This window comes from Dromaius novaehollandiae, chromosome 3 (genome assembly GCF_036370855.1).
Source record: "Dromaius novaehollandiae isolate bDroNov1 chromosome 3, bDroNov1.hap1, whole genome shotgun sequence".
NCBI classification, from domain to species: domain Eukaryota; kingdom Metazoa; phylum Chordata; class Aves; order Casuariiformes; family Dromaiidae; genus Dromaius; species Dromaius novaehollandiae.
The window spans coordinates 39,680,713-39,706,053 of record NC_088100.1 but is presented as its reverse complement, the minus strand read 5'-3'; the positions used below and the strand labels follow the sequence as shown (position 1 = coordinate 39,706,053).

The 25,341-nt window shown below is 36.8% G+C and overlaps 1 protein-coding gene across 3 annotated transcripts in view; it reads left to right on the top strand.

The window, feature by feature from the left end:
* The window catches only part of SNX14 (sorting nexin 14), a 67,080-nt gene that overhangs the window by 22,843 nt on the left and 18,896 nt on the right, over window positions 1–25,341 (top strand). For 2 of the 3 annotated variants that reach the window (XM_064508745.1, XM_064508744.1), the window contains exons 9-23: window positions 122–197; window positions 1,026–1,070; window positions 1,161–1,241; window positions 1,385–1,499; window positions 3,664–3,819; window positions 4,054–4,178; window positions 5,278–5,336; window positions 9,490–9,516; window positions 13,335–13,467; window positions 20,383–20,584; window positions 21,488–21,571; window positions 21,708–21,808; window positions 22,132–22,243; window positions 24,394–24,434; window positions 24,618–24,737. In XM_064508745.1, coding sequence (XP_064364815.1) covers window positions 122–197; window positions 1,026–1,070; window positions 1,161–1,241; window positions 1,385–1,499; window positions 3,664–3,819; window positions 4,054–4,178; window positions 5,278–5,336; window positions 9,490–9,516; window positions 13,335–13,467; window positions 20,383–20,584; window positions 21,488–21,571; window positions 21,708–21,808; window positions 22,132–22,243; window positions 24,394–24,434; window positions 24,618–24,737 — 1,477 coding nt within the window. The remainder of the gene's footprint in view (window positions 1–121; window positions 198–1,025; window positions 1,071–1,160; window positions 1,242–1,384; window positions 1,500–3,663; window positions 3,820–4,053; window positions 4,179–5,277; window positions 5,337–9,489; window positions 9,517–13,334; window positions 13,468–20,382; window positions 20,585–21,487; window positions 21,572–21,707; window positions 21,809–22,131; window positions 22,244–24,393; window positions 24,435–24,617; window positions 24,738–25,341) is intronic. The other variant, XM_064508747.1, reaches the window with a different exon arrangement.

Here is a 25,341-nt window from a genome sequence, read left to right as displayed (position 1 = left end):
TTTAGTGTTTAATATTAATTCCCTTAAAAATTATGTAAGCCAGTAAGTTGTTACCAGATTACTGATTTTCTTTTTTTTTCTTTTTCTTTTCTTTTTTTTTTTGTTTCTTCTTCCCCTGCAGATCCCTGACACTTCTTATAAGAGAGATCTTGCCTGGTTCCGTTTTCCTTCCCTCTATGGATTTCTTAGCTGATCCTGTAAGACTTTGGAGCACAGGCATTTCAGTATTACTGTTTTTCTCCTAAGCAAGCAGGATGTTGTGGTAAAGCAAATGGTGTACAGTGACTTACTTGCTGTGGCTTGGACTGAGTAAAAGAAAAAGAAACATTGCGCCCATTTTGGGGGGGGGGGGGGGGGTTGGTTTGTGCGTTATAACTTGGTTCGAGTGCTTAACTGACCAAACTGATTAAAAATACAGTTTTGGCATGATCTCTTAAGAATGTATTTTTAATAAAAGACTGCAATTTCCGTAAAATGGGAGAATGCTGCGCTAATATAAGCACCTTCATGACGGTAGAACTACATTTAAACAAGGGCTCAGTTACTTAACTGTAGATGTATTTTTATAGCAATCTAAGTAAACCAGATTTTTTTTGGTTGCTGTATTGAAACCAATTTTTTTGGCCTTAATTCTGCTAAAACTAAGACATTTATTTCTAAAGATGGAATACTATCATTTTTGATATTTTTATGAATGTATTTTAATAGGAGAAATTGCTATACTTACGAAGATATCACCTAGGTGCAAGCAGAAAGTACTGTAACTGTGGAAGAACCAGCAGCTTGTTCGATCTGCGCTCACAGTAAAAATGCGTTGTAGAGTCTTCCACCAGATGAAGAATGTTTCAGTACAGATCTCTTGAAGTTCCCTGACTTGTAAATCCTTGGAGACCTTCCAAGCCAGATCATTTTTAGCATTACTAATGTATTCACAGGTTTAAACTTGGACACGACATAATAGTGAAATGATTTTCATCTAGTTTGGGGTTTTCTTAATCTTAATTTTGTATTGTGTTTTTCTATAGGACACTGTCAACCACTTTCTTCTGATCTTCATTGATGATAGTCCGGTGAGTATTGACAATATTAAAACAGTAGTAACCTACTTGTTTACATGTTCAGTAAGCGTTCTTACTCAATTTTTGTCACTTTTTCTACAGCCTGAGAAAGCAACTGAGCCTACTTCTTCATTGGTCCCATTCCTACAGAAATTTGCAGAGCCAAGAAATAAAAAACCATCTGTAAGCAAAGGAAACATTTATTTTTTTCCTCTTTAAATAAGTGTATTACTCTGCCTGCTGGTCTTGTAGATGGAACTCTTTGCATTATTTATGTTCTTAGTGAAAGTTTGAACATTGGCTGACTGCATTTTTAACCTATTAAGGTCCTGAAACTGGAGCTAAAGGAGATCAGAGAGCAGCAAGACCTTTTATTCCGGTTTATGAACTTCCTGAAACAGGAAGGGGCAGTCCATGTGCTGCAGTTCTGCCTGACTGTAGGTAAGGTTACATACATGAACTGAGCTGTACTTTACCTTCAAAAGCTTTAAGAATTTGCACGTTCAAGTGAATGTTCGGTTTTGGAACTAGGCAGCATTGTTAAGCAAGAGATTAAGTTTCAGGATCTGTGTTCAGTTACTTCATTAGGTCCTGATTCTTCAATGCTGATCTTGACAATGTTAATGTCAGTGTGGAATTTTGCTGTTACTTGTATTTCTGTTTATTGATAAAGGTTGTACATTTTAAAATAGAATCTTCTCGTAAGGAAAAAGTTCTGGCCACTTCTACAAGATAAAGCTGCCTTTTCTAATAGGTGATTATTAAAGTATTTCTAAAATGAGCTGTACATCATAAGAAGCTTCTCATGTTCTTCTAGACCTAAAGTTCTGATGTGTATACAAAGCAGAAACATAACACGAACATTAAAGCTGTTGAAACCTTCTTTTCAGTAACCTGTCCCTTGATTATGATGTTTGTATTTGTTTTTACTGTTACGTAAGTGTTGGCTGGAAAGCCTCATGTTTTCCAGTAATGTATTTTTCTGTGACGTTTCTGTAGTTTACAGTTTCAAGTTTTTTGCTCTACTAGTGGTTAGTTACTGGCTTATCCAGAGAAGGTTTTTTGCCAAGATCATATGTATGTGTGTGTGTGTGTGTGTGTACACATATATGCATACATATATATACACAGGTGTGTGTGTGTGCATGTCCAGTCAGGAGGAGGCATGTTTCTAGAGGAGCAGTAATTATAAAAACATAATGGGTATCTTCTATCAGCTGTGCGTTAAAATTTGCTTCCCGTTAAACCATATTGCCACTACAGTGATCTGTACCTTTTTACATCATTAAAGTTTATCATATTATGTTGTATACAGTAATAAAAATAGCTGCAAGGATTGTCATTCTTTATTGGAAAAGTAAGCAAATATTTCTATGTTGTATAGGAAATAATGGTTCTGTCTTCTTATCCCAAACCTATACATATAGCAGGAAGATATGAAATTAAATATAAGGCAGACTTTATCTCATAAAATACCGCAGAAATCATTAATAGCTGCATAAAAGAAACATAAATAATCTCTCTGCACACAGTTTATTATGGGCTCATAATCCTTCCAAACACATTGGCTTTTTGTCAGGAAAAACTCCTCCCCTTGCCAAAAAGGAATTAATACATGATGTATGTATAAAGGATTCTAAGCTGACACACAGTTCTCTAGAGCTGCCTCCTCTAGCAGGAGTGTTTCTCAATCTGTGGGTATTGCCAGTGATAAATTTTTCTCTCTGAGCACTTGCTTCGTTCAGGACTTGTCTCTTGCACTCTAAGATGTCAAGGCTCTATATTAGCTTTTAAAACAAAGCGTAAGATTATCTGCCCTGTCTTAGGTCTCTCAAGTTATACTGTCTCAAACTAAGTCTCTACTGTAGGTTATTACTTGGTAGAGAGAAATATCTTGGATATGAAGCACTTTGCGGGGGAGGGGAGAAACCAAATGGAAGAGTTTCAGATTTTCTGAAGAAGTCTGTTTCTGTCCATTAACTGAAAAATTGAGTGAACCTCACCTTATTTTTTTTTCTCCTTTCTGGGCAATGGTAATGCAATTAGTGGCATGAACAATAAATTAACTAGGATTGCACAATAATTGTGTTGGATGGATTTTTAGTCAAGGGAAGTTCATTCTCAGGTTAGCCTGATACTAAAGAAGCTATTGAAAACATTAAGACTTGTTGGATCTTAGGAATGAAATAGCAGCAGAATAGGCAGAATACTGTGGTTTAAAGGTCTGTTGGGGCTCTGTGTGTGTTTAGCTTGAACTGGAAGCCGTGCTGAAAGAAATTACCATTTCCAGGTTAGTAATTTGAGAAGAAAAATTGTATACTCTTGCCAGGAACAACTATACATTTTCGTGGGTTTTTCTTTACTATGATAAGGAATAACTAGTTTTAGTTGCAATATTTTTGAGAACTAATTTTATGATCAAATATGAATTTTAATAAGAATGCAGTTACCTTGAGACTTTGAGATGTCTTTTATTCCTGTTTGTTTTAAATTTTTATGAATGACTGTATCTGCTGGAAAGTAAGTTGATGTTATACACCACTTCAAGATGCCACTTTTTTGCCAAGTTGATCAACAAATGCATTTACTTTCCCCTATTTCTTAGAGGAATTCAATGACCGAATTTTGCGACCAGAACTGTCGGATACTGAGAAGATGGCTCTTCATGAGGAAGTACAGAAAATTTACAAAACTTATTGTTTGGATGAAAGCATTGACAAAATTAGATTTGATCCTTTCATAGTAGAAGAGATTCAAAGAAGTAAGTTTGAGATTGAAAGGAATAATTTACACTGGAATTAAAAAGCATTACTTTCATCATGCTTTTTAAAATGTGTTAACACCCTGCTATCTTATGCTTAAACCTTGTTTTGTCAATAATTTTATTATTTTAAACAAGTCTATGTCAGACTTGCATTAGCTTGCAAAGCAAAAAAAAACCCCTCAATCTAGAAAAAAACTACTAACATCATTTATATTTACAAAATTTTTGTAGTTGCTGAAGGTCCATATGTGGATGTTGTGAAACTTCAAACTATGAGATGTCTTTTTGAAGCTTATGAGCATGTTCTTTCTCTCCTTGAGAATGTTTTTACTCCCATGTTTTGTCACAGTGATGAGGTAAGTGTGAAAGAGCTGAAGACAAGTCTTAAAGCAAGATTATATTTTTTAAGATGATACCCTATTTACAGCAAGTGTGTGCATGTGTAACTGAAAACATACCTTCATTTTCCACTTTAGTTAGCACTGCAGAGCCAGGACAAATGTCACTAAAAAAATCGGGTTTATTCTGGCTTGACACATCATCAATAGAATAAAAAGAAAAAAATTCTTCATTTCCTGGTGTAATAATCAGCATATACCACTGCTATTACAAAAGGCTTATCTCCTTTTATAGTTGCAAACTTGATGCAGAAGTAATCTACATGATAGACGTGAAACTGTATTAAGACTCTCTTCATTTACTTTTCCAAATATGATGGTACTTAAAAAGATTCACAGTTTTTACTTAGGTGTCTTTGTTAAGCATTCCAGCTCCTATAAGTCAGGTGTCTATTTTCAGGGAGGTCATTTAAAGCAATTTGTTCAGCAAATGATGATTAGTGTTCTATGATTAGTGGAGCAAGCTGGGTTCTGAAAGTAAGTTTAAAAAAAAGAATTTCCTGTGTCAAGCAGACAGCTGCCTAAAGCCTTCCCATAGGAAACATTTAAGCACAGGGGTGAGTCTGAATTCTTGTCCCTTTTAGAGTCTGTGTGTATAAATCAGGGTGCATGTTAAGTTCCCCACATTTATTTAAGCCGGAATATATTGACTTGTCCTAGGAATGGGGTGCTTAGCTTGGAGTCATTCTTCAGTCAGTGCCTCTGCTGAAGATGGTATTGATGGTCACCTTTTCAATAATAGTATAATGCTTCAAATACATGATATTTAACAAGGAAGAGGCATGGCTTATGGGGCTTAATTTTAGTTTTATTTCTGTTTTGGTTTTCATCTTTTAATGCCAAGACTATTTAATGTAAAATAACTACTCCTGGGAGCATGTATTGTAATCTTGGTATGTCCTTTTCTAGACGAATATCCTAACTGCCAGGTTAAAGTCAGCTTGCCCTTTACTTTATTCTGTTCTTCTTTTCTGAATTCTGTAATGTTGTTGCATAGTGGCCCTTACCTGAGTAGGCCAGTGTTTTCTTTGATATTTTCATTTGTGTCTACTTGTAGTACTTCAGGCACCTTTTAAGAGGAGCAGAGTCACCAATGCGCAATTCAAAGTTTAACAGGTATGTTTGGCAGAATCTTTTTAAGTTTTTTCTGTTTGCTTTTTGATTGAAAGTTTCAAAATATTAAGCCATAGATGGTTTTTTGTTGACTGATACTAATTTGACTACATTTTTAGCTGTACTTTTTTTAAATAGACAAATTACTTGCTGAAGGAGCAAGCAATATTATAAAAGATGGTCCTTCACTTTGAAGTGTTTTACATAAAAGGAATTTAAAATATGATTCAGACCTCAACATTTGAGAAAGGAGAAGGGGAAAATAAGTGTACAATGACAACAAAAGAAGATAACGTGGAAATAAAATGGTAATTTCCAGTTATTGTAAGTATGAACATCATATTGGTACAAAACTGGGTCACCTTGGATTTCAAGTCTTACAGGAGTGGGTACAGTGTCCAGCCTAACTAGCCTGGTCGTGCTATGGGAATCCCCTCTTGTTATGACATGAAAGATTTGCGTTTTCTCCTAGGTCAAATGTGTTCCCTTCCCCAACTCTCCCCATTCATTGCAGAGGTGTAGTGTCAGAAGGGTCATCTCTTGGTTTGGGCTATATGCTTACAGACCACCTTCAGGCTCCTAGGACCTGCGGAGAAGACCAAATATCTCCTGTGGAATGGAGAACAGGAGCAAGTTTCAAGGTCTGCAAACCATACTGCTCCAGAAGCTCACACTGGGAAATGATGCAGATACTAAAGACAGTTTGCAATTTTTGTTCTGTACATGTTAACAGAGAGGAAGATAGAAAAAGATTTCCTCTTCCTTCTCCCTCCTGTGCCCTGGCAAGCAACAAATCTCCTACAACTGGAGTATCAAATGCTATCTTTATTATCCCTTGTTACTACTACTGGCCATTGGACTGTTGGTGGCTGTAATAGGTGGTTGTCTTCAAAGAGTGAGTTTCTCCTATAACTCTTTTGAGACTAGAGCTATGTCAGAGTGGACCTGTTCCCATGTCAACCAAAAAAGCAGATCCATCAGGTCCCTTGTTTCATTTCAGTGGAAGCTGGACCTATTTGGATCTCGTAGAGGATATCTGTTATAAAACTGCTGAGCCTTGTAATTCTCAGAGCTCACTGAAAAACTGAACAGTACTCAGTTTGATTTTGATGGCCTCTGAATGTTTGGAAGTTTATGTGCTCCAACTAGTCATCCCAATGTTTTTGATCTTAAGGAAGATGGGAGATCTTCCACTTCAGGGGTGGGGTAATTAAGTGCGAGGTCTCTTTGTTTCTTGTTTCTTTTTTTTTCCTCTCCCCCTCCCCGTCCCCCCTCAATCAAGAGGAGGAAAATCATAATGAGACAGTTGATAATTTAGATAGGCTTTCTTTCTGTATATGAAACAAGATCCACAGTACTGTAGAAAATGCCAGTGTTTGTCATCTTAGATTACCTTCTAGAGGAGGAAGACCAGCTTATCAAATTTTTCTACTTTTAGTTAAGAAATACCTAGTAGCCCCCTTGACTCTGTCTGTTATGAGGAGTATATAACATGTGATCCCTCTCACCTCTGCTAATGTTCTCGAAAAACTTTACACAGTTGTTCTCTCCAATAGATCCATCTGTGACATCTACATATATATACACACACACACACACACACACACATATATATATATATATATATATATAGTTCTTGTAGCTCTCATGGATCTGAGACTCAAGCTGTGGAGTAGCTCTCTTGACTTGGTGCTGACAAACTCTATTCCTTAGCAAAGAGGCATGGAAGGCAGCTAGGCCAACTGCATTTTTTCCCTATATGATACTCCACTGGGAATGATAACCTTAAAACACACTCAAGCTTCTGTTGAAGATGGCTACAGGGTTTCATCTAGACCTGTAAATCTGTCTTTTGATATCTTTCCCAAAAAGTTTCATGTAAAGGGTGGAGGTACTGTGTTATACACTACTTAAATCTTGGTGTTCTAGTTAAAGTATGAAACCATTTAGGTCACCTCCTTGCTGTTTTGCTTTTCAAATAAAACCAATGAAATTACAAGCAGTCTCTACCTGGAGATTTTGAAATAGATCTCTGGTTACAAAAGAGCCCAAGGTGATGCATTTGGCAACTGTTACAACACATTCCTCTGGAGTTCAAGGAGCATCCTCAGCATTACTGAAAATGTATCTGCTTCACATTTTAGCATGATTTGAATGCCTGAGTAGGTACTACAGTTTATGATATGAGATACTGTATGTGTCTGAAGTGGTGCCTCAGTGAATATTGCAGTGAAACAGAGGTTCTGTCTGAAAATAGTTTGCTTGCAGCTTTGGAGTTTTCCTCTGTAAGATGTGCTATGGACAATCACTGCCAGAAAAAAAGAGATAACTTACAGAATTACTCCAGATGTTATCCATATGCACATACCTCATCCTACCTTCTCTCCCCTCTTCTAGCATTAGTTCCAGTTGAGAGAAATTACAGGCAAAGAGATCAGCTTTGTCTTCTGTATCTTTGATTTGATGGTTTGCTGGGGTACTGTGTATGTACTGATTGGATACCGCTGATTAAAAAGTCTGTGAGATCAAGTAGTAGATGTGAAGTCCCAGTGGAATGTATGTGGGCAATGTGTTGAAAGATTTCACTTGTAAGGCCAGAAACTTATCTTTATGAAGCATTTTCTGGAGAATGCAGTGGGAAGGTAGAAGGAGTTGTCTATCAGTATTTAGTTTCTGTTTTGAATCACTGTTTCTATTAACTGTACAAAACAGTCTTAATTTTTGGTGTACAGATCAGACAAATAATGTGCTACTAAGGTAATAGATGAGAAATCCCAAGTATTTTTGGAGTCCTAAGAAGTCATACTGGGAATGTGCTGATAACTGAGTATTGGTCATCAACAGTTTAACTCTATAATTGTTATTTTTCACCTCATATTTAATAGATATGGCCAATTAAAACTTATGTTTTAAGTTCTAGTTCTGGTGACTTCAATTTTGGGCATATGGAAGAGAGGACAAGAGTTTTCTTCCTCTCTCATTTATATATTTATAGTATATTATTTAAAGGCATACTGTGTTTCAAGCCCCACGGGGGCGGTGGGGGGAGCCATTATGTGGTATAATTTCCCAGACTTCTGGATAGGTATATTGCCCTGCTTCTCTATGCACTGTGAGCAGATACAGAAATAGAAGCATTCTGATTTCTCATCTTTGGAAGTGCAATAAAATTAAAACATTTTTCAAGTGAGGGCCCAAGTAGACGGAGATATTAACAATTTGGAGGAGTGATTAGGAATAAAACCCACAGAATTAAAAGTCTGTAAGCAATTGTGTGCAGTGTAATTGCTTTTGTTTGTCAGTATCAGTTTCCATTCGCTGGGTTATGTTTCCAATTTTGCAGGTAACATAGCTGAAGAAGGTGCCTTAGATGTCTTAGAATCAGTTCCTATTCTAAAATAAAATCTGAAATTTGAGAACTTAAATCCCATAAGCTATATGATGTATCAGTTTGTCCAGAGTTCAGTAGCTCCTGTGAACGAGAGACAAACCATGTGTGTGGTGACTGTATTTATGTTAGTACATTTGAACATTTCTATTGGAATTACTGAGTTGATGGCTGATGTATTGATTCTATATACTGCAGTTATGCAGAGCATCAAAAATAGATGACCATTCTTAAAATCGGTGATTTTTTTCTTAGAGACCTTTACATTCTGAGTTTATAGTAGTGTTTTTTTTACTATATCTAGTACAGAGATTTTTACTGTATAAAATAAACTGACAGCTTTTTCTTTGTACTGGCCACATGAACTAGACCCCTGCATGACTTTTGAACACAGATTATAGAAAAAGTTTGCTACCAGCTTAGCACTACAGTTAGCTTTAAGAATTTAAAACATTTTCTTTAAACTGGTAGCTGCTTGTGCCGAATGTCAGTGAATGCTTTAAAGTTTTCATGATGGAGGTTTTTTAGTTGAAAGGTGATTGTGCCAATCAAACGTGCAGGCACTGGTGTTTTTAGTAACTCTTGGATATTAAATTTCATTTTCTAAGATTTTAGGTCAGAAACTTTTAATTGTACCAGTTTTTTGATTAATCTGTGGTGATGGTTGTAGGTTATTCAGTTTTGCTTGGGATAGGCCTTTCAAGTTTGGGATTTTTTAATGTTGTTTTCCCCTGGGCTCTGAGGTAATTAATATGCCTGTTGTTGCAGAAGTAGCCTGAGTTTGGATGACTTCCGGTAAGTCAATCTAACACTCAATAAATGTTGTCTGTTAGCTAGACTGCATCTATCATGCCTACATCACACAGCCTTATAACAGCAGTTAACTGGCTATTTTATTTTTAAGAACATGTAAATGTCTTCTCTGGACTAAATTACATTTCTTCCCAAAATAAGCTTACTCCTCATGTCGTCTTCACAAGTGTTTAGAAATTGCTTAATGACTAATTTTCACAAGTTTGCAATATGTTAATATTCTTTGCTGTTAATTATTTATCCATTATTAGTTTTGAAATAAGTCTGCATAACTCGAAGCATTTTTTGCTTGTGCATGCTAGCTACTCTATCAGTTTTCCAAAATTTTATTTACTCCATATCACATTTCCAGATTTGAAGTTTCATCCACTTAGCTGCTTGTTCTGTCTTACATTGCTGTGTCCAATATGACCATTGCTTTGCATCGCATGCAAATATAATTGTATTACGAATGCTGTAAGGTTTAAAGTCAACCACTCAAAAAGGAATTCCCCAAATTAGTTCTCTATGCAGCCTTGTGACTGTTGTAGTTTTGATTACAACACATGCTATTTTTTTTTTTGTTCGTTTTTAGTAATTATCTTCTTCGTTCATGCTTTGGATAGTCTGTAATCACTTAATCACTTGTTAATACCTTAGTAGTTCAGTGGTTTGTTTTCTCATAATTTCTGCCATATTAAATACACAGTATACAAACTCAGAAAACAATTTTTTCATCATGGGCTGTTCCTTAGAATTTGTCAGTAGAGCATCAGTATCTCAAACATGACTCATACCATTCTTGACTTTTGAGGGAACATTGTCATCTCTGTGTTACAGATTGGGAATCAAGGTACAAGTAAACTTTTTGTTTTATGTTTCAGTTTAGTGTACTGAGTTATAGCTTGCTAGAGTGTTAAGCAATAAATAATATTTGAAATATAAGTGCAGTTTATTCATTTTAGGTGCAGCCATATGTGCTCACCATTTCTCCTCATTGTGTGTAAAGATTCCAAGTCAGCCTAAAGAAAATGATGCTCTGATTTCATGTGCTTGTAAAAATATAGCTTGTCTGATGAGATATACAACTTATGAACAGCTGTGGGGGTAGAAGAGAGGAGAAATACCAGGCAACAGCTTCTTGAGCTGTAAAACCCTGACTGATCACTTCAGAAGGTCTGTTCTGTGCACTAAGCAAGCAGGGATCCTGTGGGAAAATTAATTTGCAACCATCCACGATTAAAACAATACCATAGTGTGCAGTGGTGCTAATACCATCTTTGTTCAGCAGTTCCTAGTTCTTGAGTGATTGATGATTGTAATTTTTAACGTTATGCATGTGTGACTTCTGAAGCTTAAAAAAAAGCAGGAAAGAGAACTGAAAAAATGTATTCCAACCCGTTGTCATCACATCATTCATCAGGAATGTTGGAAGCTGTAGATTCTCCACACAGAGCCCTGCCAAGAAAGCAACTATAGAATGACGATCTACTAATGCTGTTATGTGGATCAGCACTAGAGGGAGTGGGAAACTTTTGCCAATGACTTTCATATATATTTGCTGACAGTAGCAGAGTGGTGAGACTTGGAAGATTTGGTTTCTGTTCCAAACTGGCCACCTCCTCTCCTCTAACTTGATCCTTTCTTTCCCTGTGCTTTGAACCTGACCCTATCCTTGTCTTGTCTTTTTCCCTCCACCTTTCATCCTGATTCCTGTTAGTTTTTTGTTTGTTTTGCTCAGCTTCTTCAACTTTGGTCATCCTCTTGTATATCTCTTTCTACTAACTTCCCCAGGCTTTTCCATGCCCATCTAAGCTAGCTTGAGCTGTACGTGCTTGTTCAAGGATTTCTGCCAGACCAGTTCCATATTCCCTCCATACGTTGTCCCATAGTCTTTGTGCCCCCTCTTACTCACCTGTATTCTTCTAAGATCCCATCCTATGTTTGTCACTTCATTCCTGTTCCAGTTTAGTGGTTGCTCTGTATTCTTTAGGTGCATTTTTTGGGCACAAAAATTGGGCAGTAGGACAGGAGGTGGTGGTTCCTAGCTGTTGGTTTAGATCCTGGCCCCATACAACTCAGTACTGTAGTTATTGGTGAAGTTGTATTCTGCCTCCAGCTAGAGCATTATCAGTGCAAAAAGAATTTTCAGAAATTTAAGACTGTGATACTCTATCAAATCTCTATGATTGTACTTTTTTTTTTTTTTTGATATCTCGAGAATTGTGCAAGTTTTCACAGGAATGATGAAAACTTCCAGAGAAATCAAGCCAGTGGTGTTACTTACTGGTCTTCTAGAAAGCTGTCTAGTTATGTCTGAGCACAGTTCATATTTTGCTAGTCCTACTTTTAAGCTCTTGAACAAGTTTCAGATAGATACTCAACATCAATGAAAGTTCAGCTGATGAAAATGTAGGAAAAGCTGGTTAAAAAAACAGGTAAAATTGTTCAAACAAGGATTTATACTACAAAGAGTCAGCAACCTTGTCTTTTGTTAGCAGAGATAACAAAGCTAGCAAAGACAGATGGTGCCTGTCTCTGCTTTGGAGCTGATAATGAATAAGGAATAGAAAAGGCAAAAGATTTGGAAGAACAGTGGATTATTTATGCAATTTTAGTTATGTGTACACAGACTGGATAAAATTTATAAACAGGAAGATTGTTTCCTTTAATAAACCCCTCCCACCCCCAATTTTGAGTTGGCAGTTGGCAATGTCAGAATGGTTTTATGGGGGATGGAGATGCTTTACCTGCTGGTCCCTGCTCTTCTGTCTTCCTGAGCAGCTAAATGTAGTAGTTACTATTTTTTTCAGTTAAAGGAAAAACACTGTTCAGTTATGGGTTTGTTTGTTTGGTTTTTTTTTGTCTTCTAAAATACTAATCATCCTTTGGATCATAGTAATCTATTAAGTTCTTTTGTGTCTTTGGTTCTGCAGTTCACTTTACTGATTTTTAACTTCCATATCAACTGTATGTATTGCATGGATGTAAGTAGTATCAGGGTTCAATAGAAACATTTTTCTTTCTGGAATTTGTTCCAACTTGCATTTCTATGCAAGATGGTCTTCCTTGTCAGGTTTTGTATAAGGGCATAGGAATGCTAAAATTTGTTTTCTCACTAATGAGCGCACTTCCTGCCCAAATTTTCTTTCTTTAACTTGTTGCTTTTTGGATGCTTTATCGTAAGTTGCTTTATTTCTGAACAGTACTTTAAAACACTTTCAGCTTTCAGGCAGATTGACTCTTCAAGCCAAGATTCTTCGGTCACATCTGTTTTCTCTCATGCTCAGTCCTGCTCCTTGCACATTCCTTTTGTCTGTCCTTAACGCTTGCATTTATCTTGCATCATACATGCTTGTAAAATTCTGGGATGTTTATGTAAAAAATACATTTAAATACACCATTTATGGTACTTGGCAACAGTGCATAAATGTTTAAATACAAGAGTACACGGAAAGGGACAGAGTTAGTGATCTTCTCAGTGTGTGTGCCTGTGACAGTTTCTGCTGTCAAAACAAAATTGTTTTGCATAGTTACTTGTTTATTCTGTGTCCTGCATTACTGTAATAATAAGAGTGTTCATGTTTACTCGTGATTAAGCTTATGGTAATGCCATATCTCTTTTAAGAGTACTCAAGATATTGCTGATCAATAAAAGGACAAACAAATTTGCCACAAACTATTTTAACTTAAGTGGAATTGAAGTATGTCAGCTACTTGTTTATGCAGCTGTTTCCCTTATCTCCAAATTATGTGCAATGACTTACTGAACTGCTATATAATATGCCTTGTACTGTAAACTTCGGCTCCTGTAATCTTAGGACCACACAGAAAAGAGGAGAATCGTTTGGAATCAGCAGAATAGGCAACAAAATAAAAGGTGTATTCAAGAGTTCTGCAATGGAAGGAGCTATGCTGCCTAACTATAACTTAAATGAAGGAGAAGATGATTTTGTGAGTAAAAGTTTTACATATGTCTTTAAATCTCGCTTTTTGTTATTTCATTCCTTATTAAGTTTCTGTATGTTCTGCTGTCTTACTTCACTGCAGGGGTGGTATGCCAGCTTCCAGTTAATTTGCTTCATTTTCCCTGCATTCATTCATTCATAAGTGAAGGCCACATCCTCCTAGATAGTGTACCTCTGAACTTACTGCTTGAGTAGAGAGAAATGTTAAAAGTAATGTCTTCCTTAGAAAAGTAATTTTGTCAGGTGTTTCTGTAAGCAATTAATTACCTCTGTAAGCAATTAATTCATTAATTTTACTCTGTAAAAATTTATGCTGTCTCTTTATAATTCTAGATGATACCTGGGACATGCGCATTCATCTCACGTTTGCCACAATTCCTTAAAACCATAGATATAGTACTGGAGAAATTGTTATGAAGTTGGTCTGTGATGTAGTGTTTTCTCTCAAGGTCATGAGCCAGTAGTTCTTTCTCATTTGTCTTAGGTGTCTCCTGCAGCTGAAGCTTTTCTTTCATGCTGAACAACAGTGAATACAGCCAATGGCTGAATCATTGTTTGGGACATGTATTTGAGGCACAGTTGGGGGGCATATGGAAAATGAGGAAAAAAAGGGGGAGAGTCAGAAAGTTTTTGATAATCTTGGATTTCAGTGTTTCTGCCTATTCAAAAGATTTTTTTAAGTGATTGAGAAACTGTTGTACCTATTCCTCACTGAGCACAACATTTAAGTATCTATCACTTTGATAAACTGCTAGCTCATTTTGGACAGCTTAAAGATAAAAGTGTAAAAATGAATTTATATTATTCATCGTGTTCAGAATTGCATTTCAGAAGAGGATCGGAAAGACTCAGTAACTTACAACTCTAGGTTACCATTTTTTCCTCTGTTAGCCTGTATATAAAATAGCTTTTTCTTGAAATTTTCGTACAAGTCACGTCTTCAAGTGAGCAGAACTGTTGCAATTAATTTCTTGGAGTGTTAAGTTCCTCCTCTCTCTTAGGAGGCCAGATAAGGAAAATGGGTTGTCTTCCCGACATTGCTTTTAGATTCTGCTAGCCAAGGGGAGTGGAAGTATAATTCCCAACTTAAGCACAGGATATAATACAAAATTTTGTTACCTCTTTTCTCTGGAAACGGGGCTTAGGCATTTTCTGTCATTTCCTTTCTTCCCACCAGTGCTGCACATCTATACTTTTGAATGTATTTGTTTAAATTGGTTCACATCAGCCAAATAATAGAGGCCTCAGAGTTTTTGAAAGTTTCTTATACTGATGTTGGTGCTAAGGAGAGAGACCCTTTGAAATAGCCCAGCTGAGAATTGAAGCTGAAGTATGAGCTTGCACTTCGCAAGAGAGACTGCATGTTTTCCCAGGGAGAGAGAAACTTCAGTCTGAATTTATATCTTATTTCAGCAGACACAATATAGCTGCTTGTTTCCCTTTTAATTTTTGAAAGTTTGAGCTATCCAAGAAAAGCAGGATTATTTAAAGACGTTTCTTAGTATGTCTAGTTTTTGAAGAATACGTTTTCAAAATTATTCATCTTTCTTTGACATTTTGAATACTAACATAGCAGAGATGTAGGTTAAAGCACTTCACAAGTTCCCATTTCCAGTGTTGGTGGCAGCTTTGTGTACAGTGCTGAGGTAGCAGTCTGTTCTCTTAGAAGTAGCGTCCTCTTAAAAGTTCTCTTCCAAAACTACATTTTTTATCCATCTTCATTTTTTTCCAGAGCATCCCTTGTAAGTGTTGAAAGTAAATGGAATAATGTGCCAGTTCCATTGTTGATTTAGCTGTAGAGAATTTGATCTGATGCTAATCTAAGCGGAAACTGAAATGGCTTTTTGTAAAATATTGGGTTTGATGAGAATACTGACCTTTTTCCTTCCCTAAACAAAATTATTTTGCTGCTGAACAGAAAATGCAGAATTCATTTATCTGTTTTCACTAATGTGTTGCCTTTTTTATAACAAGAATTGTTTTTAATCATAGGATAACAATAAGAAGCACCATAAAAACTGGTAGAAGCACAGTAGAGAGAAATTAGTCATTGTGGATTAATTAGATGACATCTTTGGAGAGAAGAAATCAAAATCTAATTTTTCATGCAGGGAAACTAATATGTCATCCCTGCTATTCAGAGTCGTAGGTTCAGTGGAATCAAGCTGAAAACTTAGGACAAATATAGAAGTCTGCCCTAACTTGTTCTGAAACTAGCCATTCCTGCATTTTACCGGGAGCTTCTTTATTAAACACTTACTTCCAAGTAAGTCTTGCAAAATGGACTACCTAAATGTTCACAAGTTTGTGATTGTTTGACCTCATAAAAAAAAATCTAAGAAAATTTCCTAAACCTATTTGAAGATCTGCTGATTTCTGTTGCCAGTAGACCTCACCACCAAGTGCTAAGGTAGTAGAGATTTCTTGGTATATACTTTTTGATGTGCTTATTGAAGCAGTTGTGCTAGAGCTGTTAGAAGGAACATGTTTGTGTGCTAGAGCTACTGTGAGAAGTTACCATCTTTGGTGAGAGATAAACAATGAATGGGCTAGGGTCTAATCCTGCCTAAGAAAAGATTTCAGATTGACAGAAGGGTCTTAGCTCAGGCAAGAATGAAAAGTTTTTCTTTTCCTTTATTAGATGAATTCAGGAGAAAGGAGGATGATGCATTTTTACTCAAGGCATTTTAGACAAAGATTCGGAAATACCAAAGACCCTTCAGTTGGTAGCTGTGGATGGAAAGAAGAAAAGGGAAAAGAAAACACTAAATTGTTGCAAGTTTACTATTCCTAAACTGTCCATATGCAGGAAAGTCACACATTTTCTATTAAGATTTGTATATTGGAAGAAAAAAATTAAGAATAGATGGATGCCTTTAAAGTGAATGTAATGGCAGAAAACCCAACATTTCTGGTATAAAAATGGTAGTTGTGATACTAGGTAAGACTGACGTAGTTTGTTAGTGGTAGTTAATCTGCATGGTCACTTGACTCAGTATAAGCATGAAATCAGCATTAGTATGGATAGCAACCCTCTGACAACCTTCCTTATATTAGGGGAACATTGAAAGAATTTCACTGTACTGACTGTCAAGCAATTGCCAGACAACTGCCAAATTTATAAGTCTCAGTAATGACTTAAGGCAGGATCCCAATAACCATAAAAGTGAGCTGCTGAAGAGAGAAGGATTCAGATTTTAGAACATGTGGCAGGATTGTTTATTGTGGTAAATTTTGAAGAGGTGCGCAGAGTGCAGGTAAGAGGAACTGAGTGCTATGCTTTTTTATTTTTTTGGGCAGTCATGTTGGTTACAGGTAGAGCCTGTAGAAAAAATCCATTTAGTCTGAGAAAACCACATGGGGTAGGAAACTGTTAGTAGCTTTCTGTAGCACTGGGAACAACTTTGTAAGCTGCTGACACAGTAATAGTAGTTCCATAAAACCAGACTCAATCTTTGTCAGCTAAATTTAAATATAGCTAAAGATATTCTGCATATTAAACACAAGGATTGCTCCCAGGGCAGCAAGAAGAGCTGTAGGCTTTACAGTTAGATGGATAAAACAAGCAGAAAGAGACTAAGGAAACCCATAACTGTTATGGGTTAGTTTAGAAAGAGGATTAACCCCCCACCCCAGAAATTCATGCTTCCTGGCCAGAGTTAATATAAGTGTTCTGGTAGGCACCATGGGAATGCCTGGCAGTTTGCATAGGATTGTTACCAAAACCAGCTAGACTAGAAGCCAGGTGAGGGATCTGGTGAAAAGAGGTCTGAGTATGTGAAAACTTGCTGCTGATTTAGTACAACCCTCAGAAGGGCCAAGTGAACAAGACGGATGGTGAGGTTATGGCCCCTTTGTGAGCAGTTCAGAGCAATGCTGACCTGTACCTGCTCTGCCTGTATGCTAATTCTTTGCAGTACTACAGGTGTAATTGCTGTGTCAACCAATAGAATAGTCTAACATCTGAAACTAAGTGAATACTAGGAGATGAGAGCTGCAAGCAGTGGTAAAATGAAGGATGAAAGGAATTAGCAAATGCAGGCTAGAGTTGAGTTTTGATGAAGATGGGCTTAAGCATTTAGTTTTGTCAAAAACTATAGAATCAGGTAAGTCTTGCTACTTGTGGAATGATCTTGCATTCTTGCAAGGAGGTTCTAGTGGAGATTGTGTATTTAGTGTAAATGCAAATATACAGATATGGTCAGGATGGATCATAAAGTGTTAGTAGCTCAGTTCTCAAAGGGTAGGGGATTAAGTGTAAATCACACCCAGTTCATACTGCCCCATCCTGCAGAGACTAAGCTGTTGTTTATTTGGATTTGCTATTCTGAAACAGTGTCTTGCTCTTTTTATCCAGCTGTGACAACCACTTAAAGCATGGGAGAGGGGGGAAAATGAGAGTAAGACCTCATACAGAAGACCTTGTAGATGTAAAGCTCCCTCACACCCCCGTTGTTGCTCTTCAGAGAGCATATGTCCCATTTGTTCTGTTCTGTGGTATAAGCTAGTCCAGCAGTTTGTAAACCCTCATTGTTAATTTTAGGCTTGGTTTATTTTTGGTTGCTTTGTGAAAGCAACACAGCGTGTGATTTAGCTCTCAAACTGTGAACCTTCTTAGCTGAGTGTGACCTCTGTGGATTGGCCATTGAGATTGCTCTTTGCCTGTCACAGTTTCTCTTTTCATTGAATAAATTGGGTAGGTGGAAGCAAAAAAGTGTTTTGAAAAGAAGGGATTCAGTTAGTGGATCTGCAGAAATCTGTTTTGAAAGACAGTAGTCCACATTGTAATCAGTTTGAGGATCATGTCAGTATTATGCGAAGGCAAAGCTCATAACTGAACAGAGATTACTCATGTGTGTTGAACCATTCATGCTTCAGCTGCAGTTGAGTCATGACCATGTGAATGTTGTAGTGCAGACAAAGCCAAAATACATTTCTTTGTACATGAGGAGCCAGATCTGCAACTTACGAAGTTATTTCAGGGATGCTGTATTGCCTTAATGTGTTAGTAGGATTATCCCAATACATGGAAAACTTACTAAGCCATTTGGGCTTGGCCTTTGAGGGGAATTTGACTTTAAATTACGAAGTTAAGGGGAAATAATTTGGAAGTTTGATTCATGCTTTTCAATTTTGTTTAGTTTGAGAGGTACTCCTCACATGTTATAAATTCATGCATTAAAATCTCCTATTTTAATTTGAACCAATGGCAACACTCTCAAAAGTGTGGATGTGTGTGAGGCTTACTAAAACAATTTAGTTTTCTATTGTTGCATACACTTTACTGTAACTATTATCTAGCTGCTGTCCTCGCTCTAGGAAGAGCTGGGTGCTGATTTCAGCTGCAGTCTGTGCGGGCTGGTGGCAGCTAAAGGTGGTAGCAGAATGATGCACTTCTGTGAAGCTCTGAGTCAGTCTCAGCGGGTTGTCCCTCATCTGGCAAGTGAAATGGCAGGACCTGCCTTCCAGCAGGGTCGCTAGATTTTTAGAAGCTGTTGCTGCCAGGCAGCAGACTAGATTAGATGCAAACAATGTGAGTTTTATAGGGAAATATGACTGCCTTTTTTTTTTTTCCGTGACCTACTTCCTATGCTTGTGAAGAAACAAGAACTTTTTTCCCCAATGTAGTTTTAACTAGAGCTAATCTCCTCACAAACTCTCCTTTCTGCTTTACTTTGGTCTCTTATTCAAGTCTAAGACTAGCCCTACCCTTTCTTCTCATAGTCCCTCTCTCATTTGTAAAAATTATTTTCATTCTTCAGGTTACTTTTTTTGTTCTTATTTGTTCTATGTGGTGAAGATGAGATTCAGGTTAACTATTGTTTGGAGAAATAAATAGCTAATAAATAGCTTTTCAAGATTAGCCATTTTAGCTGGATTTTTCAGTTCAGGTATATGAGATAATTTTTATGTTTATGGTCCTAAAAGATTTGTAGAACTTTCTTTATCATTTCCTAAGACCTGAGAATTCAGTATGCTGTGTGGTGGTTTGGTGATGCCCATTATCTGCGGGCAATTTACCCCTTTTGTGATAGTAGTATCACGGACATAAAGAGTGTATCAGTGTGGCACTGGGAGTCCTGTTCAAGTTTTAAAGAATTTCTTCAGTGCTCATATGGCACTGGTTCTGAGGTCAGCTTGAGTATGGAAAAAATATTATTACATTTTATGGCATGGAATATGAGTTTGAGCTCAATGCATTAGAGCTGCCCAGCACACAGCCAGCAAGGATTAAATCTACGTTGTTCCATGATGCATCTGTTTCTGGGAGAGTGGCGCTGCAGCTGGAACTGATGTTTATGATGACTTTGCTTAAAACTAGCTCTGGGCTGAAGGAATAATTCAGTCCCAATCCTGGCTGTATTGCATCTTACAGAGCAAGTCAATTATATGCACTGTTGACATCTGTCTCAGTGTGCTCAGACAGCTGTTGTGTCTTATCTGGTAAGCTCACATCGTCAGTCTTGTCCAAGTATGCTGGAAAATGCAGTGTAGCTAAATCTGTGCTGGACCCAAGCTGGCTACATACAGGAGCCACTCAGGTAGCCTGTGTAGAAAGCAGTCTCCCATGTGTGTCTTGCAATACTTTCATCTTTTATTTTTTTTTTTTTCATTGCAAAGTATCAGATATGGAAGTTGATTGTGTTATATTTGTTTTCACATTTCATTAAAAGTTACTAACTTCAAATTAATCTACAATAAATCTAAACCCAGTAATTTTTCCCTCTCATTTCTCCATTAAGAAAGTTTTCTTTTTCTTTTAGTACGCGGCCAGTAATCTTGAGTGCATACTTCATTTACAAAGACTTGTTTATGTTTCATTATCATAGGTATGATTTGCAAAGGTACATTAAACCAATTCAAAATAGAACTGTAGATCTTGATGATTCGATCTTTACAGATAGAGGAAGGCGTTATGGTAATGGAAGATGATTCTCCAGAGGAGGCTGTTAGTACCCCAAATACACCCCGCAACCTTGCTGCATGGAAAATCTGCATCCCATATGTAGATTTCTTTGAAGATCCTTCCTTGGAAAAAAAAGACAGAAAGGAGAGAATTCCTGTGTTCTGTATTGATGTAGAGAGAAATGACAGAAGGGCAGGTATGCAGCATTCTGGATAAATAAAACGGCATTTTAAAATGAGCTCAAAATTAATTCTTGTGTGCTGTATTCTCGTGGCTCTTTCAGTGTGTTGTACGTGCATGTTTTTCTGATTTTGAAATAATGAGTTAAAAATTCTGGGGAAATGTGTTTGAAATATATTATTTGCAGCTTGAGAACGACTCCTCAAAAGGCATCAGTTTCATTTAGACTTCACGCCAAAGCTTGAGAATTTTCCTCTTTCCCCCCAAAAATTGATCCCATGGCTCATATTAATGAACATCTGGCCTATTTTTTTTTGTTCACCTACTTTGAACAGCGTTTCAGTTTCAAAAATGTAGTCATATTAATAATGCTGTTGGTAGTGAATACTTTTCAGGTATGTGGTTTGGCATGCATAAATTTCCTGGTTTGGAATATCGTCAAATAAATAGCTTTTTCTGTAACTTTAAAGTGTACTATTTATACAAATTAAAATGCTTTGGTAATCAGGAAACATTCTGGCTTGCAGATAGTTTATCAGTGTCTAGATAGCATTACATCCATGTTGAGTGGAAAGAATAACATCATCCTAGGTCTGCGTGGAATTACATTAGTGAAACTAACACTTCCACAATGAGCAGAGTGTCTTTAAAGGTTATTTAGTGATATGTTTCATGAAGAAGAATGATCAGGGTTCAAGCTGGTGGTGCAGGAACTTTATTCAATAAGTAATATCTCTGTAACTTGTTAAATATTTCAAAAGAAGTGTAGCATAGTCATCCCTAATGAATTCTGAAATTATAAAGTGGTCCATTGCTTAGAATTTAGGGATCCGCTAAAGGAGATGATAACTTCCTTGCTGATGCCATTTTTTTTTTAACACATTAACCCTGTTTTTGCTATTGTACTTTTTCCCCTCAGTTGGGCATGAACCTGAACACTGGTCTGTCTACAGGAGATACCTTGAATTTTACGTGCTTGAGTCAAAGCTAACAGAATTTCATGGTATGTTCTGCATCTTCTGGAAAGCCACTTTCCCACTGCTTAGACTACCTTTCAGTGCTGAGCTGAAATTTAAAACAATGAGAACAGCATCTGTTTTGTTTCAAGAATAATTTAATCTGTTTGATACCTTTATTAGGTACATTTCCTGATGCTCAGCTTCCTTCAAAGAGAATCATTGGCCCCAAGAACTACGAGTTCTTAAAATCCAAGAGGGAGGAGTTTCAGGAATATCTGCAGGTATGAAACAAACTTCTGGAGGAGAGCATATTAATAAAATTAATGATACAAAACTAATAAATTAATATCCGTTAAGTTTTTTTCCCCAAGTAACTTGAAGGGTTATAAAAATGGTTCATGTGAACAAATGAAACTTGTGGTTAAAGTTTCACGTGACTGAAAACTGGTAATTATTTTGCAATTGGCAATATCTATAGTAACATAATGCTTAGTAAACATCTCTTGTTGCTGTAAAGAAACTGATTTTAAAGATTGTTTTAAAATACTTTTATACTTAATTAAGTTAATACTTAAACTTTTCTTTCTTTTCTTGTACCTCAAAGAAACTTCTGCAACATCCAGAACTAAGTAACAGCCAGCTTTTAGCTGACTTCCTGTCTCCTAATGGAGGAGAGACCCAGTTTCTTGATAAAATGTTGCCTGATGTGAATCTTGGTATGTAATATGCTAGTTTGTGCAACAAATGGTATTGTTATAGATGCTATGATTGAATGATAGTAGTAATGTATAGATGGACTCTTGTGTAAGGATCTGGATGTGGAAATAATAACTCTGCTCCTTCCGCTGTTAAAATCATAGCTCAGGGAACAAGATATGTTGGTACTTTTTCCTTGAAGGAAAAGCACACTTTGACATGATGGAGGGGGGAAAAGTAATTAAGTGGTTGCTTTTGAGCCTTTGTGTCAGCAAGCAAGGTGATAAGATTTCTCTACCAAATTTTGTAGTTCAAGAAGATTTATGGCATTGGTACAAGTCCAGTCTGGATAAGCCAGTTATTTTTTACAGCTGTCTTTTTTTTAATGATGAGTTAAACAGCGTCTTAATTTAATCTACCTTTGGGTCTTAATTGATTAAAATCTGTTTAACTTGATCTGAAAATTGCAGTATTTCATATTTTTAGTTTTAACTAGTGTTAGGACCTATTTTAACATGAGCTACTTTACAGAATTTGAGATAGGTCCAAATGGACCTGTTGAGAAAACAGTGGAGAAGTTCTTGAGGTCTAATGCTGTTCTTGGGGGTGAATCTAAAAAGTGGACTGCTGTGTGAATTTAGAGTTTGGCTGTAGATGTAGCTTTCACATGACAGTGTGCCTGAGCTGACAATGTCTACCTCACGGCAGTTCTGTCATGATGTAGTTACAGCACTTGTGGTGGCACTAGAGTGGTCCAGGAAAGCTGTTAATGAACTGGGCTATTGCATTTGTGGTTCTCCTGGTCATTGGGTGAACTTGTTGGGGCGGTTGTGCTGTTAGTACTCTAGCAAATTGTTGAATGAGATTTCCGTGGTCATCTTCCCATTAAAGAGTTGGGTTTTGTTTCAAACTCAAACCTCTCCTGTTGGTGTAACTGTACGTTGTTCAAGTCAGCTTATATAACTAGGGCATTTAAGGGAAGGCATCCCATATCTGACACTATGCTAGAGAGTCAATGCTTCCCTCTCCTCCCATACATGTCATTTTAATATATTTCAACATTTCAGAAGGACTTTTTGTGAGAATTAATAATTTTATTATTATAATTTGATCATTCCCATGTACATACTTTCCTATGTAAGTTCCAAATTTAGTTTTTACAGGTAGGTAAGAAAAACATTATTGTAACTGTAGTGGTTAAAATGAAACTAAACCTGGGTACTGTCACTCTTCAGCATTCAAAGTTACAATGTCATGTTTTAGTAGCCTGATCAATACAGAAGAATTACTTTTTAGGACCACAGCTGTAGGCTGTCCAATTTGTAAATTTTTGCTCACCAGTATTTTCAAGACTGCATGATTCCTGAGTCTCTCCAGAGTAGCTGATCTTTTCAGGGCAAGAGGAGAATCTGAATTTTTGTGGCTGCTGCTGTGATAAATGTTTATGAAGGATAAGGAAATTAGACACTGAGCAAACTGCCTATGCTGGTGCCTGTAATTGAAAATAATCCTGATCTTGGGTGAAGATGCATTTAAGCCTGAGCGTGTTGCTCTGCTTACATGTCCTCTGGTAACTTGTCTCCCTCTCCCTAAGACACCTCTCAGAATATCTTACCTAACCACCAGTGCCATCCAGTTGTACACATGAAGATATAGCTATTATCTTTAAACCTGTAGAAAAATAACAAAGGCAGACGTAGGCTGCTTTGTTTTTTAAGTAATCAGATAATCATCTGTATAGTTTTCATATTTTAAGCATCTTTTGTTGCAAAGTACTAAGCACTCAGTTACCTAAAAGCTGGATATGTAGGAAACTTTAATTTCATAGCTTTATATGCCAACTTAAAAAAGCTACAATTTTTTTAAACTGTTGCATTATTTTCAATGAAGTTCTAGACAATAAGCACACAAAATGTGGTAGAGGAGGAAATCTTTCATTTATTGTAGCTTAGTAATTTGTCATGATGTGTTGTTGTTAATATATTAAGAAGTCTCAACAAAGATTTATAGAGTTTTATACAGAGACATGGTCGTTAGCTTAAAGAGTTTACAGTCTGAATGGACAACACGTAGATGTAAAAATGGAAGACAGATGGAAAGACTTATTAGCTGTGCTATCGCAAATATCAGGCAGTGATAACAGAAGGGCTTTTTCTGTTCTTAATTATAGGTAAAATTATAAAATCTGTTCCAGGAAAGCTGATTAAAGAGGTGAGTAGGTCTTCCAGGTTGCCAACTTTTTAATTTCCATGACTACTTTTACCAGCTTACTAATTTACAGGCTAGTCAAAAATTTGTTTGGAAACTTAGTTGTGTTGGGGGGATTTCCACCCCCCCACCCCCCGCCCCATAGTTGTGTAACTGGCAGGTGACTCACTGTATATCTTATTTCAGAAAGGTCAGCATTTGGAGCCATTCATCATGAACTTTATCAACTCCTGTGAATCTCCCAAGCCTAAACCAAGCAGGCCAGAACTTACCATTCTCAGTCCAACTTCTGAAAACAACAAGAAGGTACAGTAAGTCGTCTTCTGCCTCCACTTTACAGAAGTGGAAAAAACTGACCTTAATCTGAAGATGCAAGGAATAAACTGAAAAAGCTATAAATAGGACAGCTTAACTATTTTTGTGTTATATGTTCATACAAGAGAAAGAACGGATGTGGAGAGAGCTTTTCCTTTTTCTTGTATACATCTTAGAGTGAATGAGTTTTTTGAGTTTTTTTAAATTCTGATTGGATTTGGAGGTGAGGAAATGGAATAGAGCGCCTGGGAAATACTGAGAAAAGAAGAGGGAAAGCAAAGATGTAAAATGGGGAATGTTTTAATACCATAAGGCAACTTTCTTTTTGAAGAACTTCAGTGTTTAAAAGGGTTGTCAAAGGGCTTCAAGCCAAAATTGTCAAAATGGGGGGTGCCTGTTTAGCTGCCTTTAATGAAATGTTTGTGTACTGTTCACTGATGCTTGTTTTATGTAATGTCTGAACTACAGCTGTGTGCTCTGACATTTTTACTGGTAACGCCCAGTGCTTCCATTCTGACTTTTTACCTTGTTTTAAGAAAAGATAGTTCCCTTCTTAATCCACCTGCATTTCTGGCTAGAGCTTGGTAAACTTATC